General features: G+C 33.8%; 1 protein-coding gene across 1 annotated transcript in view; it reads right to left on the bottom strand.

The window, feature by feature from the left end:
- LOC106877289 (liprin-beta-1) overlaps positions 1–16,903 on the bottom strand; it is a 367,092-nt gene that overhangs the window by 5,933 nt on the left and 344,256 nt on the right. The window contains exons 21-28 of the mRNA XM_089354745.1: positions 14,631–14,742; positions 13,147–13,235; positions 11,838–11,963; positions 10,528–10,659; positions 8,590–8,778; positions 8,199–8,360; positions 6,785–6,844; positions 1–2,624 (exon numbers count right to left, since the gene is read on the bottom strand). The exon at positions 1–2,624 is cut by the window's left edge and continues 5,933 nt beyond it. Of these exons, the coding sequence (XP_089210871.1) occupies positions 2,571–2,624; positions 6,785–6,844; positions 8,199–8,360; positions 8,590–8,778; positions 10,528–10,659; positions 11,838–11,963; positions 13,147–13,235; positions 14,631–14,742 (924 nt within the window). The 3' untranslated portion in view covers positions 1–2,570. The remainder of the gene's footprint in view (positions 2,625–6,784; positions 6,845–8,198; positions 8,361–8,589; positions 8,779–10,527; positions 10,660–11,837; positions 11,964–13,146; positions 13,236–14,630; positions 14,743–16,903) is intronic.

Consider the following 16,903-nt stretch of genomic DNA (forward strand, 5'->3'; position numbering starts at 1 on the left):
CTCAGGTTCAGTTCCACTGTACAGCACCTTGGGCAAGTATCTTCTACTATAGCCGGAGGCTGACCAAAGCCTTACGCATGCACATGCACGTGCGTGTCTTGACATCACATGATGGCTATAAATTAGCATTATTGCCACACAGACAATGCTGTTTGTTTCCAGTCTTCTGTGAACAACATGTCTGGTCACGGGGAAATATTACCTTACTAGGAAACAAGTGAGGGTTGGTGACAGGAAAGGCATCCAGCTGGAGAAAATCTGCCTCAGTAGTAAATTCTGTCTGACCCATGCAAATGTGGAAATGGGGACATCTAATGATGATGATGATGAGGAGGAGAGATAAGACGATAGGAGGAAAATGGCAACAGAATTTGTGTCCAATACAGAATTTTCAGATATCACTGGTGACCAAGAACTGATATTCACCAAACTTAAAAATATAGACATTATAACATTATAAACAATACATGAAGATATACAGTGCAGCAGATATGGAAGACAACTGTTTAATGAACTTTAAGAAAAGACAATGATTAAAAAAAAAAGAAAAGAGAGGAGGGTATTAGGGGTACATATGAAATGAATCAGGAATCAAGGGTTTTACTTGTAAGTTGCTCTTACAAGTTTGAGTGTTTGTCATTCTGAATCAAGACTGCTCTGTATACTATGACCAGTATTTGAAAGGAAAATAAAAAACATATTTGAACTACATGGATATGAGAGATCCAAGCAGATCATCAGACAACTGGTTTCATAGGCACTAACAGACATCTATGAATGTGTTCGTTGCTTTCTTTTTGATATTTGACATCTTTTTTGTTTTTAAACAAAAGGGTAACCGAGGATTCGTTTTGTTGATCTTTTTTCTTTACTTACTGGGGAATAATAATAATGATGATAATAATAATAATAATAATAATAATAATAAAAAATAATGATGATGATGATGATAATATAAGGGAGCAAAGGAGAATAATTAAGACTCAAATGCCTCAAATTTTATTTTTAAAAAAAGCTAGAAATGAATGACTTGTTTGCCAGTGATGAGGGAGTGAAACTTTGTGTGCATGTATGTATGTGTATGTGTGTATATATAATATATATATATATATATATACATATATATATATATATATGTATATATATAGCAGTAGATGTCAGTCATAGTCGGATGAAAACATTTACCTTTAGAAATATTTATTTTACAAATGATATACAGCAAACCTATATTCAGACTATTGTATTAAGAAATGAATGTATGAAAATAATTCTCTTTCGATGAAATCATGGTGTAAATCTTCGTGTAGAAATTACCATAGAAATATTTGTAAATTATCATCATAAAATGCATCTTTGCAATGTATTGAGTACGCCTGATTGTTGAAGAAAAAAAAAAAAAATTCTATTCAGAAAGACATTGAAATTTAATCATTATTTTGTCAGATTTTTAAATGTCAATGAAGTCATAAATAAAAATTTTGTTTGTCTGTTGTTTTGATGCTAAACCAACATTAAAAAAATTTACATTTTATACAAAAAGTTCCCATCGCTTTTATGGGTTAATTTTTTAAAAAATATTCTTCTTCAGAGCAATAAAGAATATGAGATACTACTGAGAGAAATAAAACAGAACCACAAATTTATGGTATGAGAAACTTATTAGAACTGAGAGCTTAAAAGGAGCAGGAGAAGAGTAGAGAAATAAAAGATAATTAAATATCAAATATTTATATATTGTTGATATCACACAGGAAACATGAAACTAAGTAAATTGTTTCAATATGAAAAAATAGAGCAATTAGGTAGGTAAGAAACATAATAAATGAAATTAATTAAAAGAATACAGTAATTCCCCTACTTTATAGATCCTACTTTGAAACTGTAAGCTTTAAGGAGGGCAGTTTAGCTTTGGTAAAACAGATAATAAAGCTATCTTCCAGAACTTGTTCAGGTGTATTTGATAAAAATTAAATCAAAATGACTAACAAAAAAAAAAAAAAAAAAAAAAGAGTTTGGTAAAAATCTAAGTAGAAAATTCAGGAACTGGAAAGAATGGTATCTAAATACAAAATTGATAGCATAACCAGTTGCAGAAGTAGTAACAGTAGAAATAATAATAATAATAATAATAATAATAATAATAATAATAATAGTCCTTCCTACTTTAGGCACAAAGCCTAAAATTTTGGGGGTGGGAGCTACTTCATTGCGTTAGACCTCAGTACTTAACTGGTACTTATTTTATCAACCCTGAAAGGATGAAAGGTAAATTTGACCTGGGTGATATTTGAACTAAAAAATTGTAGGGAGCCAGGAGAAACGCTGGTAAGTATTTCATCTAATACAATAACAATTCTGCCAGCTCGCTACGGTAGTAGTTGTAGTAGTAATCATAATAATAATAATATTAATAATAATAATAATAATAATAGCATATTTAATGTGACGATGATGATTGTAGGTTTGACTATAAACAGCAAAGGCTCATTCCTAGAATGCAAAGAATCCAAATTTCGATTGTGTTGTATATCAAAAGGCTGGTGGTATCTGTTGTTGGAGATCAAGGAGAATTAGACATTCGATGTTGGTACATTTTCTAAGAACTTCTCTTGTGACAACATTACCTACAATGGACAACAGAGAAAAAAAACAGATTAAAAAACTTCCACAAGGAAAAATAGTTGAAGCTGGTTAAACTATAACAACATCAGCAGTAGTAGTAGTAGTAGTAGTAGTAATGTCAGCAGGTGATTATTTTATATTAATTTCAAAGGAAAAAAAATATTTAAATACAACTCTTAAAATAAAAATCACAAAAAATAATCAAAAACACAACACAACAAAAGAAACACCATTCTCCCTTCACCTTTAATTATGGCACCAAAAACCGGAAATGTTAAAGAAAAAAATGTTATAGAATTGTGACTATTCTTGATATGATGTTTTTTTTTATTTAATACTGAACAAATGTAAAAAACACCCATGCTGGCACCGGGTATAAAGTACTCGTGCCAATACCACTGAAAAAGCACTTGTGCTGGTACCACATAAAAAAGCAGCCAGTATATTTTCTGTGAAGTGGTCGGTTTTAGGAAGGGCATCCAGCAATAGAAACCATGCTAAAACAGACAGTTGGAGCTTGGTTCAACCCTCTGGCTTGCCAGCTTTTGTCAAACTGTGCAACCCATGACAGCATGGAAGAGAGGCATTAAATGATGGTGAAACCTGTGACATAAAAGTAGGTGACTGGACATTCTAGAGAGACACACAGGTCCAGCATTCAAGTTTCAATCTGATATGTAGCTGGTATGTAATATTTATTTCTTTATTGCCCACAAGAGGTTACACACAGAGGGGACAAACAACAGACAAAGGGATTAAATTGATTACATCGACCCCAGTGCGTAACTGGTACTTATTTAATTGACCCTGGCAGATGAAATACTGCCAAGCATTTTGCCTGGCGTGCTAACGATTCTACCAGCTCACCACCCTGCTGGTATATAATATTATCAGCAGTGAGGACATGTTAAATTTAGTTTTTACTCTAATGTACTAGAAAGGAGGTCTTGGAATGAGAAAATTGGTGCAGCTGTTTTGGCATGGTTGACCCTGTTTTTGACAATAGTTTTCAGCACTGCAGGCAAACATAACACACACACACACACACAAGTACACATGCACAGAAATATTCACATAAATAGTGTGAAAGAGAGAGGGAGAGATTATAATATATAAATTGAACACAATTGATAAAACACTTTCCCTTTTATACACACAGAGAAATTAACTGGTGCTCCATCAGTTATGCTGATGATGATGGTTCCAGCCAATCTGATCAACAGAACAGCCAACTCGTGAAATTAATGTGCAAGTGGCTGGGCAATGCACAGATATGCGTACCCTTAACGTAATTTTCAGGGAGATTAAGTGTGACTTCTTACCACATAGCAACGCCTGTGCTCATGTCTAGATTAGTTGGAAAAGATAGCAATTAAAATGATTTAGTGTTGTAGTAAATATGATGGAATGTCACTGAAGTGTCTTGGTCAATAAGTGTGTGTGCACCTTGAACGTTTAAATTGGTTTTTAGTTCTAATACTTTTGTAGATGGTCTCCAGATGAGGACAAGGTGGTTTGAAATAATCAAACAAGTGAAAGATATAAAGTTTTAATTCTCATAGAAACCAAGTTTTAAAATATAAATTAGTTTGGTATCTGTGAAGTTGTGTGTTAGCTGTGAACTACACAAAAAAACAAAAAAAAAAAACAAAAGCTTCAATAGTTAAAAAAATCTGGTGCTGATTCCAAATATTAGTTTGAGACTTGCGACCAAAAACAAGTTAGTAGCTTGATGATTTTTAGAGGTTTTTTTTCGATAATATCAAACATTTAGGTGATAGAATAATGTGGGAAAATCACAAACAAATCCTGCAAAAGCAAAAATATATCAGAATATATATGAGAAATTATTTCCACATTTGTTGAGGAAATTGGTTAAATTTCAGTTAGCAGCTGTGAACTTGTTAGAAATATAGCCAGGATGGAAAAAAAAAAAAAAAGAAGAAAAACCATCACCCCACTAAATAACAAAATTTGCAGTTGAGATCATTGGCTTAAGGTTTTTTTTTATGTGTCCTAATGACGGATCCTCTCATGGATAAAATTCACTAACCTTTTTATAGTTGAGCATGCTTTTCATTTTAAGATCTGGAACAAGTAAAAAAGGTGTGCTTAAAGCCTTTCTAATGGTATTATGCGTTACGTTGACCTTAATCCTTCAAAGATAACACAACAGATACTTAACCTAACGGCTTAATCAGATACAAAACATTGAGATATAGTAATAATAATAATAATAATAATAACTGTTTCTACTATAGGTACAAAGCCCGAAGGGAGGGATGGAGGCTAGTTGATTATCCCCCAACCCCAGTATTTAACAGGTACTTATTCCATTGATCACGGAAAGATGAAAGGCAAAGCTGACCTCAGCAGAATTTGAACTCAGGACATTAGGCTGGAAGAAATGCTGCTAAGCATATTGTCCAGCATGCTACTGATTCTGCCAGCTCACTGCCTTTATAATAATAATAATAATAATAATAATAATGTTAACAATAATGATGATGATGATGATGTTAACAATAATGATGATGATGATGATAATAATAATAATAATAATAATAATAATAATAATAATAATAATAATAATAATAATAATGATGATGATGATGATTTCAAATTTTTGCCACAAGGGTAGCTTGAGGGAAGGGATTAAGTTGATTACATCAATCCCAGTGTGTAACTTAGTATTTATTTAATTGACCTCAAAAGGGTGAAAGGCAAAGTTGAGGGAACAGTTTGATTAAATCAACCCCAACGCTTGAGTGGTACTTTATCTTACAAACCTTGGAGGGGACAAAAGGAAAAGTTGACTAAGGCAGGATTTCGAAGGAAAAAAAGCAAGAAGAAATACTCAAAGACAATTTGACAGACACACTGACAATTCTGCTAACCCACTGACATGATGATGATGATGATGATGATGATAACAACAATAAAGGTTTCAAATTTTGGCACAGGGTCAGCCGATTACTTCGACTACAATGTTCAACGGGTACCTATTTTATCAACCCCTGAGAGGATGAAAAGCAGTCAACCTTGGAGGAATTTGAACTCAGAACATAAAAACAGATGAAATGCCACTAAACATTTTGCTTGACATGCTTAATGATTCTGCCAGCTTGCAGCCTTAATAATAATAATACTACTACTACTAATAATAATAATAATACTACTACTACTACTAATAATAATAATAATAACTTTGTAATTTAGGCACCAAACCAGCAATTTTGAAGGAATGGGATTAATCAATGCTAGCAACCCCCCAGTACTTGACTGTTACGTTATTTTATCGACCCTGAAGGGATGAAAGGCAGCATTGACCTTCACAGGATTTGAACTCAGAATACAAAGGGTCAGAAATATTGCAGTGTTTTAATGATTCTGCCAATCCACAATCCTGAACTAAACATTAAAGGATATAAGAGGAGAAGCTTATGAAGAAATTTAATAGTATGTAGCTGACAATAATAAATATTGTGAGTTAAAGGGTCTGTTTTCAATATCTTTACTCTTAACAAAAGCTTCAGTATAGTGACTAGAGTTCTAACTCATTACCAAGGTTAGGGTTTCAAATCAGTACTGGGAGTAACAAAATGTAATCCATAAATCTAAAATGAGATGGAAATTTCCAAATACCAAATCAGTTGCTAGATGTATAGGAATGAAATAAATTTTTTACTAATATGCTACCATATTTACTTGTGTTTATATCATACCCCTAATCTAATGTTAAATCTTGGTATAAAATTTTTTTCCTTTCATAGTTTTAGCTTTACCCTATGTACAAGTCACACCACCAGTTTGTTTTTTTGTTTCTTTTTTCAGTTTCAACCAAGTATAAAGTGTGTTACACACAAATAAATACAGTAGTTTTACTGTAATAAGCTAAATTTGTTGAGAGGAGTTGAGTTGTCAGTATGTAGATAATAGCCATTGTTCTTATTTCCAAACTGAACATCTAATGCTTCTAGTAAAAGAACAAAAAAAACAAAAGATGTATCACAACTTCCATTCATTTCTCCCTTATAGTCAATTAACAAGTCAAATGACCAAAGTGAAGCAACTAATCCTCTATTTATTACATTTGCTTGCAATAAGGACACATTGAGTTCTGTCATGCTAACTAACGGTTACAGAAATAAGAGTTACTTACCGTTAATGAACTGATTTCTTTCGATACTGCTCCAATCTCTTTTGCAGCAATTTCATCTCGCTTTAATGAACGGAAAAATCAAATAAACAAAATTATATAAACATAAAAGTTATTTCAATAAATATGAAGAGGAAAGTGTAAAACTTAAATAACTAAGCAGTACATAAAGTTCATTTATTTGTTTAAGATCTGTTTTTTTTTTTTAATGCTAGCATGGGTTGGATGAGAATTTGTTGTTGAGATGTTATTTTATGGCCAGATTACTTTGCTTTCACTAATCCTTACTTGCTTTTCGAGAAAAGGATATCACTTGTCTTTGAAAGCACTTGGGCCATAGTGTGATTTCTTAACAAGAAATGCCAACATAACATCACAGATATTTCCCAACTGTTTTTCATGCCAAGATACAGAATGTAAACACTGATATCAGCACATACACATATCGGGATGCATGCATGTACACACACAAACACACAAAGAGAAAGATTGTTTATGAATTTCATTTAAGGGAACTAAATCTCAAAAAAAGCTAAAAACAAAACCGTTATTACTTGACTAATTTTTCTTATTATCAACATATATGTGCACGCACGCATACACACACACACAGACAGAGCTTCTCAATAGAGCATGTAAAATCACAGGAATTAAGCTTAAATACAACTGAAAATTTAACCGGCCCATATCTGTGCATAAATGAAACTAATATTGATTTACAGGCTGACAAAATCGTTATTGGTAAAATAATATATGTAATTCTAGATAACATCATATTTGGTATATTGAGTTTTTGAGTTTGTAGGTTACTTATGATCTGCTCTAGCTGCGCAAAAATGTCTAAGATCTATAAGACTTGTTAATAAGTTACAAACTATGCATTTATATTGAGCAAATGGAAATAAGTTTCGAAATTTCAGAAGCAACGTTTTTATTTTGGTACAAGGCCAGCAATTTACTGGGAGGAGGTAAGTTGATTATATCAACTCCAGTGCTCAACTGGTACTTATTTAGCAACCCCCAAAAGGATAAAAGGCAAAGTTGACCTTGGCGGAATTAGAACCCAGAACATGAAGACAGGCAAAACGCCGCTAAGCATTTTGCCTGGCATGCTAGTAATTCTGCCAGCTCTCACCTTTGTTTGATACATAACAACAATAATAATAATAATCCTTTCTACTGGAAATACAAGGTCTCAAATTTGGGGGAAGGGATTAAGTCGATTAGATCAACCTCAATGTGTAACTGGTACTTATTTAATTAATGAAAGGCAAAGTTAACCTCAGTGGCATTTGAACTCAAAACGTGAAGACAGAAGCATTTTGCCCAGTATGCTAATGATTCTGCCAGCTCGCCACCTTAATAATAATAATAATAATAATAATAATAATAAAGATTAATTAAATGAAACACATACCTCTTTTATACTTCCATTATTGTGTTGACAAGACATCAATTTATTAAACATATGGTCAGTACCATTTACTGAAGATGTATTTTTAATTGGACAGATAAAGCTTTCCGTCTGACTTTCAGACTTGCTTCGTTTATGCCCAAACAGCAGAAAGTTATTTCGTCGCTGGAAAATAAAGAGATATAAAACAACAAAATTTTAATTAGGATAATTTTCTTTTAAAATGACATTGTGGTATAAGATATATTTTTAGAAATGCTGATATCAATTGCAACTCTTTAGAGATCAATAATATTCAACTGTTGTGATTTATTTGTGGAAGTAACGACAGGTAAGAGCATTCATAGGAATTTGAAGAATATTTTACCGAAAGTCATAGAATTGAATTACTTACTTTTACTTTAGAATTAGGAAAGAGAGGTTGGTAGTCAGCAGAAGTTTCAAATTCCCTTTTCTTGTGTTGCATTTCGTTGCCAATAAGTGCAACAAAGTGTGTGCTAAGATGTCGTCTGAGAAGAGATTTGTTGCCAGGAATGGATAATACCTGAGAGAAGAGCTCAGCATTGAAACGGGGCTCTAGCACCTGGAGGAAAAGCAGAGAAAGAATAATGTGATGCTAGGTACACTGTGTTTGAAAGAAAGAAAAAAAAAATAAAGGTGGGATTGTCACAGTTGGAATGTCTATGTTTCACTCAATGAAATCAGATCTCAAACAAGAAACAAAACAAAATACAAGTACAATTGCATGTTACTGCTTCCAAGTATTTTATTAAAAAAAAAAAAAAAAAAAAGGCAGCAACAGATATTACAAGAAAAGTCATTAGTATTGAACTAATTCTTGACAGAACATCAATTATTTAGGCCATTGAGATATATAATTTATATGTAATTTATTTGGCGTTAGGAAGGGCATCCAGCTGTAGAAACTCTGCCAAATCAGATTGGAGCCTGGTGTAGCCATCTGGTTTCACCAGTCCTCAGTCAAATCGTCCAACCCATGCTAGCATGGAAAGCGGACGTTAAACGATGATGATCACTATCTTGAACTACATTGCAGAAATCTGCAAATATTTTAAGCCCAACGGTACTAAAAGCCTTGATATAAATACATCTCTATGAACAATGTATTCACTAATGCTCTCCCATCGCTAACAGTTGAATAGTCAACAGCCTCATGGTTGTCTCCCTTGGTTCACTGTCAAATATGCAAGTGGGTTCTCGACCATTTTTAAGCCTACGGATTCCTGTGGATCCCAATTTTACTCGGAGGGACTCTTAAATCCATTTGATATTTTAAAATCCCATTATACTTTTGTAATTAAATATTATTCAGATTTGAATTAAAAAAAAGAAAATTATTAAAATATTTTATGTATTGCAAAAAGTATAACTGGTTTACTGCACATGATTTTTAACAACAAAATCTTATATGGACCCTGGAGGAGAACTAGTGACATAGCAGGTATTGCTGGGTATTTTTTTGATAGTAATTTATATATTACTCAGCGCTTATTCATGAAAAACCTATACCTCTAGTCCAGTGGTTCCCAACCTTTCCACAACCAAGGACACTGTTTCAATGAGTTTTCCCACGGCCCCCTTTTAATATGCTTATCCTTACGTCCCTATGTATGTATGTGTATATATATATATATAAATATATATAATAATAAAGGAGTTACGACGCAAAAACGTATATATTCAAATGAACATATTTATCTTCTTCAATATATATTTCAGTATAAAGAATTCATTAAGCGACTTAATAAATCAAAATTTCTTTACACATCTTCAGGAATAAATATAACACCAGAAAACTACATTCGGTTTAAAAATACAAACCGTTCATGGCGAAAAAATTTCACAATTACAAAAACCGAACAAAATTTTTGAAGTTTAATTTTGTAATTGTGAAATTTTTTCGCCATGAACGGTTTGTATTTTTAAACCGAATGTAGTTTTTCTGGTGTTATATTTAATCCTGAAGATGTGTGAAGAAATTTTGATTTAAGTCTCTTAATGAATTCTTTATACTAAAATATATATTGAAGAAGATAAATATGTTCATTTGAATATATACGTTTTTGCGTCGTAACTCCTTTATTATTATTATTATTATTAATATAACCAAAACGATCGATTCTTGAAGAGTCTACATACCTTCAGTCGTTTTTTTCTGCTATTTTGGTGATGATTTTTTGAGTTAGCTTATCAATTATTTTTGTTGGTAGTTAATTTATAATATATTGATATAAATATATATATATATGAAATTTTGAATTTAACCAAAATACATCTATCCCCTATTTCAAATTTTATGGAAATTACTTACTATTAGTGCTCCATGCACTCCACTTCCTCGTAGATTAGGAGCATATTCAGAAAGGTCAATAGTACGTAGCCATTCCATTACTCTGTGATTTGACCACAGAATAACTTCACTTGGGATATTCTGTTTATTAACCTTTATAAAAAAAAAAAAAAAATCATGAAGCATAATTCTATGCAATAAAATCAATAAAATAGATAAAAATAGAAATGATCAAACGGTGATAATTCTATCTAATTTTGGTAAGGGGCCAGCAGATTTTGAGGGAAAGGGAAGTTGATTACATGTACATCAGTTCTCAAATAGTACTTCTTTTAACAACCTTGAAAGGATGAATGGTAAAGTCAACCTAAGCACCCTAAAAAGAGTCTGAAAATTTTCTTAAATATCAATCCTTTTAGAAAATTACTATTTTTAAATCTCACAACGAGAGATATTCAGCAACAGTACTTTGGAGTAAAGATTGTTTGCCAACATAACATGGCAGTCCTGGTTTAGGACGAGCGTTGCTGTAATATAGCCCCAGGAGACATCATCTCCAGCTGGCTATACAACACGGTTTGTGTCCTTATATCATTTTGAGCTGAGTGAGGGTGCTAGATTCCCTTGTTTGAAAATATAAAGACACAGATCGTGTTGTATAGCCAGCTGGAGACGATGCCTCCTGGGGCTAAATTACAGCAACGTTCGTCCTAAACCAGGACTGCCATGTTATGTTGGCAAATAATCTTTACATCAATCCTTTCGTTACTGTATTTCTGTTGAAGTACAGTGCTTTTGTTTTAATTAATTTGGAAAATAATGAAGAATTCAGTAAAATAATTTATCCACTATTAGTGTTTGGAATATAAATTAACATGACGTGGCCGTTTTCGTGCGGGTGACACGTAAAAGCACCCACTACACTCTCTGAGTGGTTGGTGTTAGGAAGGGCATCCAGCTGTAGAAACTCTGCCAAATCAGACTGGAGCCTGGTGTTGCCATCCGGTTTCACCAGTCCTCAGTCAAATCGTCCAACCCATGCTAGCATGGAAAGCGGACGTTAAACGATGATGATGATGATGATGATGACATTTTGAGGGAAGGTTTTAATTTAGATCACTGTAAAACAGTTCATACCATAGAACCTGATGGTATGTTGGTATCAAAAGGGTTAACAAATGGTAAATGCAGAGGAGATAAGAATTCTAATCAAAGAGTTTCACTGATCAGTAAATTGTATCAATGGTTAGTTGAAGTAGGTAAAACCAAGAGTATCAAACGACAGTGATGATGTTTGTCTGACAACAGCAGCTATTATTATGACAACTTACTTCATCAGCTGAGGGTCTACGTTTAAGACACTGAGGGTTGAAATTGTGCATTCGTAATGTCTGGATAGCTCGTTTGATACTTATGTGATGCAATTCATTGGAGACTTTCAGTGCAAGTAAATCTTCCTGAAATTTAAAAAAAAATAGAACAATAAAACATTTTCAAATGAAATAATTAATAATAATAATAATAAATGGAAGCCAGATATAGTCTTAATTGAGAAAGAAAACAAACTATGCTGGATCATAGATATAGTATGCCCAGCTGACAACAAGGTATGCAATAAGGAAGAAAGAAAAGTCGAGAGATATGACAGGTTAGCTTGGGAAGTTAAGCAGTTGTGGCCAGTGAAAAAGGTAGTAGTAGTACCAATAATTGTCGGAGCCCTGGGAACAGTGAACCACTCGAATATTCTGGAAGGTGCTTGAAAAGTAAGAGGTGGAACACACCTCAACTATATATATATATATATATATATATATATATACACACACACACAATGGGCTTCTTTCAGTTTTCATCTGCCAAATCCATTCACAAGGCTTTGGTTGAACTGAGGCTATAGCAGAAGACACTTGCCCAAGGTGCCATCAGTAGGGCTGAACCTGTGCCTGACTGTGGTATTTTCTTATTACCTCTACCTTAGTGAAGTCGGAGGTATTGTTTTCAGTTGTGCTTGTTTGTTTGTTTGTCTGTCTGTCTGTCTGTCTGTGGACAAGATATCTCAAGAACCGCTGGATGGATTCAAATGAAACTTTCAGGGATGTTTGGCCTCATGACTGGCACAAACTGATTAGATTTTGGGATCAATCCGGTACCGGACAAGGATTCTGGATTATTTTTCCTGTTTTTTTACTTAATTTTTGAGAGCAGTCGAGTTTATTCTTAGTATTCTTATTTGTGAGAGCAATCGAGTTTATTTCAGATATTTTCATTTTAAAAATCATCTCTGTTTAATAATTGTTGGTATTGCTTTGGCGGAGGTTTGCACTCTCTGAGTGCTCTTGTTTTTATCAATTTGCTTAAAAACTTTCCTTTACAAATTCAACCCCTACTTTCTAATATCTTTCAATGTATTTTCTAGATAAGACCATTGTGACAGATTTAATCTCTTTATGGAAATAAAGAAATTTTAATCTAAAATACATTTCTTCAACTTCATTATCAATGTGTTATACAACTGTTAGCTTGCTTTCTAATGATCAATTTCTGGAAAACTTTTAATAAAACAACAGCAAAATACAATTTTGTTTATTTTCAACCATTAAATGGTAAAATAATGTTTATAATAAATTGAAAATTACTCACCACAGTCATATAATGCAGCATGAGTCCATCAACTCGAGCCTCAAAGAAAGTGTCCTTGTACTGAGGAATTCCAATGTCATCCAACCATCCTGAAGCATACAAAATCATTAAGAGTGGTTCAACTATGAATTCTATTTAATGATGTTAAATACCTTATATTTTGATCATTATATTCTCTGATTGCTACCTTCAAAACTTACCTTTTATCTTTTACTTGCTTCACTCATTAGACTGCAGCCATGCTGGAGCCCTACCCTGAAGGGCTCAGTTGAATATATTTACCCCAGTAGTAATGTAGTTTTTTAAGCCAGGAACTTATTTTGTTGGTTTCTTTTGCTGAACATAAGTCATAAGGATGTAAACAAACCAATACCTGTTGTCAAGCTGTGTGGGGACAAACATAAGACACAAAAACATACACACACATGGGACAGGCTTCCACATAGTTTCTGTCTACCAACTTTCCTTGTCTTGGGTCTAAAGTAGAAGACACTTGCGCAAAAGGGTCATACAGTGGGACTGAACCTGAAACCACATGGTTGCAAAGCAAGCTTCTTAACCACGTGGTTGTGCTTGTGTCTACATGAAATACAAGTAAAATCAATAATCAAAGTAGATCATCTAATCTAGTTTTATTCTGGTAAATAATTCCTCAGAATTATAGAAATGAGTTTTGAGAAAATTTCATATTTCATAACAAAGATTGGCTGTGTGGTAAGAAGTTTACTTCTCAACCACATGGTTATGGGTTCAGTCCCACTGCATGGCACCTTGGGCAAGTGTCTTCTACTAAAGCACTAAGCCGACCAAAACCCTGTGGGTGGATTTGCTTGGCAGAAACTCAAAGAACCCCACTCTGTGTGTGTGGTGTTTGTTCCGTACCACTACTTGACAACCAGTGTTGGGGTTTTTATGCTCTTATAACTTAGAAGTTTGGCAAAAGAGACTGATAACATTAGTATCAGTTAAAAAAAAAAAAAAAAAAGTAGTGGGGTCAATTCATTTGACTAAAAGACTCTTCAAGACAGGGACTCCAGTATTGCTGCAGTCAATGACTGAAACAAATCAAAGATAAAAAATCTAGTAAAAATTATGTTACATAGTTGGTTACTTATTTCTTTATTGCTCACAAGGGGCTAAATATAGAGGGGACAAACGAGGACAGACAAAGGGGTTAAGCTGATTACATCGACTCCAGTGCGTAACTAGTACTTATTTAATTGACCCCGAAAGGATGAAAGGCAAAGTCGACCTTGGCAGAATTTGAATTCAGAATGTCGCGACAGATGAAATAACGCTAAGCATTTCGCCCAGCGTGCTAACGTTTCTGCCAGCTCTCTGCCTTCTATGTTACATAGTTAGTTACTAGTCTGAAGTCATGCAACTTTATTGACGTTAAAATAGCCTCCAAACTATGCTGAAGCCAGAGTCAGGTACATCTGATTACATACAACTGATTCAACATGTGAAACCCACATACTTACTTGTAACCCAGTTGTGGTTAAGTTCTAATATACGATCCTTAAGACCAGAATGAGCTGCTTCCAGAGCTAATTGAAGCTTTTTTCGATGTAGATGATTTTTCATACCCAATTCCTGAGAAGTAATATAATAAAAAAAGTTAATTTAAAAATATAAAAAGAAAAGATTCTGTTTTCCTGTCATCAAACCATTTAAAACTTATATTGCAAACTGAAAAAAAAAAAAGTTAGTGCAGCTTCATTTACAATAAGATATGCAAATATTTTGAACCATGGAAATTGCCTCAATGTCAGTTACTAATTATTAAAAACAATCTTAAAATTGAAGTAATTACTTAGAGGTAAAAATCGTCTGCCTCATCCATTTCATGAAATTTAGGCGCAGGAGTGGCTGTGTGGTAAGTAGCTTGCTTACCAACCACATGGTTCCGAGTTCAGTCCCACTGCGTGGCACCTTGGGCAGGTGTCCTCTACTATAGCCTCGGGCAGACCAAAGACTTGTGAGTGGATTTGGTAGACGGAAACTGAAAGAAGCCCGTTGTATATATGTATATGTATATATATATATGTGTGTGTGTTTATGTGTCTGTGTTTGACCCCCACCAACATTGCTTGACAACCGATGCTGGTGTGTTTACGTCCCCGTAACTTAGCAATTCAGCAAAAGAGACCGATAGAATAAGTACTAGGCTTACAAAGAATAAGTCCTGGGGTCGATTTGCTCGACTAAAGGCGGTGCTCCAGCATGGCCGCAGTCAAATGACAAACAAGTAAAAGAGTAATATGGTGATAGTTGAACTGAAAACTATTGTTTCCTTTGGAAACGTAAGAATAAATGAAACACTGTAGAAAAAAAAATTGATTTAGCATGTGATTGTTGAAGGCACATAGTTTAGTGATTAGGCAATTTAACTCATGAACAGAAGGTCATGAGTTCAATTCCTGGCAGCGGGTTGTGTCCTTAAGTAAGACACTTTATTTCCTGTTGCTCCAGTCCATTCAGCTGGCAAAAATCAGTTGTACCCGTAATTCGAAAAGGGCCAGCATTGTCACATTCTGTGTCATGCTGAATCTCCCTGAGAACTCTGTTAAGGGTACACATGTCTGTGGAGTGCTCAGCCACTTGCATGTTAATTTCGCAAGCAGGCTGCTGTTACATTGATTGGATCAATTGGAACATGCATCATTGCTACTGACAAAATGCTAGTTTTGTGTGTGTGTGTGTGTGTGTGTGTGCGCACGCATACAAGCATCTGTGTGTATTTGTCTTTATACACACAGACAGACATATTACAAATTCAGCTCTGTGTACATTTTCAGTTTGTCTATCTTATTCTTGTGTTTCCTTCCTTCCCAGATTAATCAAATTATATCTATAAAGGTTACCCAATCATTCAAAGCTGTATAACATCTAAATTAAAAAATTTTTTTTCTCCATAGCAATTTCAAAGGTCTCATTGCAATCATTAATCTGATTAATTTCTCTTTGGAGTGTTTTTTCATTATTAATTCAGAGACAAAATACTGCACCAATATCTTATGTCAGGCTTCACAGAACGGAATCAAGAATAAGGCTGGGGATTGCCAGTAATGCATGAAGAGAATAAATTCCAAAAGAGGACTGCATATTTATGTTTAGATAGCAACCGAAATTATTAAAATACCATTAACAGTGGCAGACAATGTATTAATTATGGTAGTAACAAAAACTCATTATCAGGAGTAGGTTTGCTAATCAAATACACTTTTACTTCTTATAATACAGTCCAGGATGCTGGTTTCATTGCATCAAATAATGAAATATTGAAAACAATCCTTCCTAATAGAGTATATTTGGGATTCTTTTCTGTTGACTATGAATAGGTGAAATCAAATTTCTTGAATCTATTCCAGAGATTTGATCACATGACTCTTCTAATGCAGGCTTATTATGATGTAAAACTGTTTCTCACAAATGTTGGAATGGTATAGGTTTCAAATTTTTTCTGAGATTAATGATTGTATTTTGCCAGCTTCTTTACTGAGTGAATAATATTTTGGACAAACAGTTTACAATCCACATATTAATATCTTCCATGTGTTTCATGGCATGATAGTAGGGAAAACAGACATTAAAATGACAATGACGACTAATGATATAAGAAGGATGATCTTGAAACCTACTTTTTTTTATCACTCGTGGTCTTTAACCCATAAACTGCGATAGGTCACCTCAGTGGCCAACGCGACAGTGCGACAGGCCACGTTCGTGGCTACGGAAGTAGGGCATGATCTGA

This window comes from Octopus bimaculoides, chromosome 7 (assembly GCF_046866305.1).
Source record: "Octopus bimaculoides isolate indiv1 chromosome 7, ASM4686630v1, whole genome shotgun sequence".
NCBI lineage: Eukaryota > Metazoa > Mollusca > Cephalopoda > Octopoda > Octopodidae > Octopus > Octopus bimaculoides.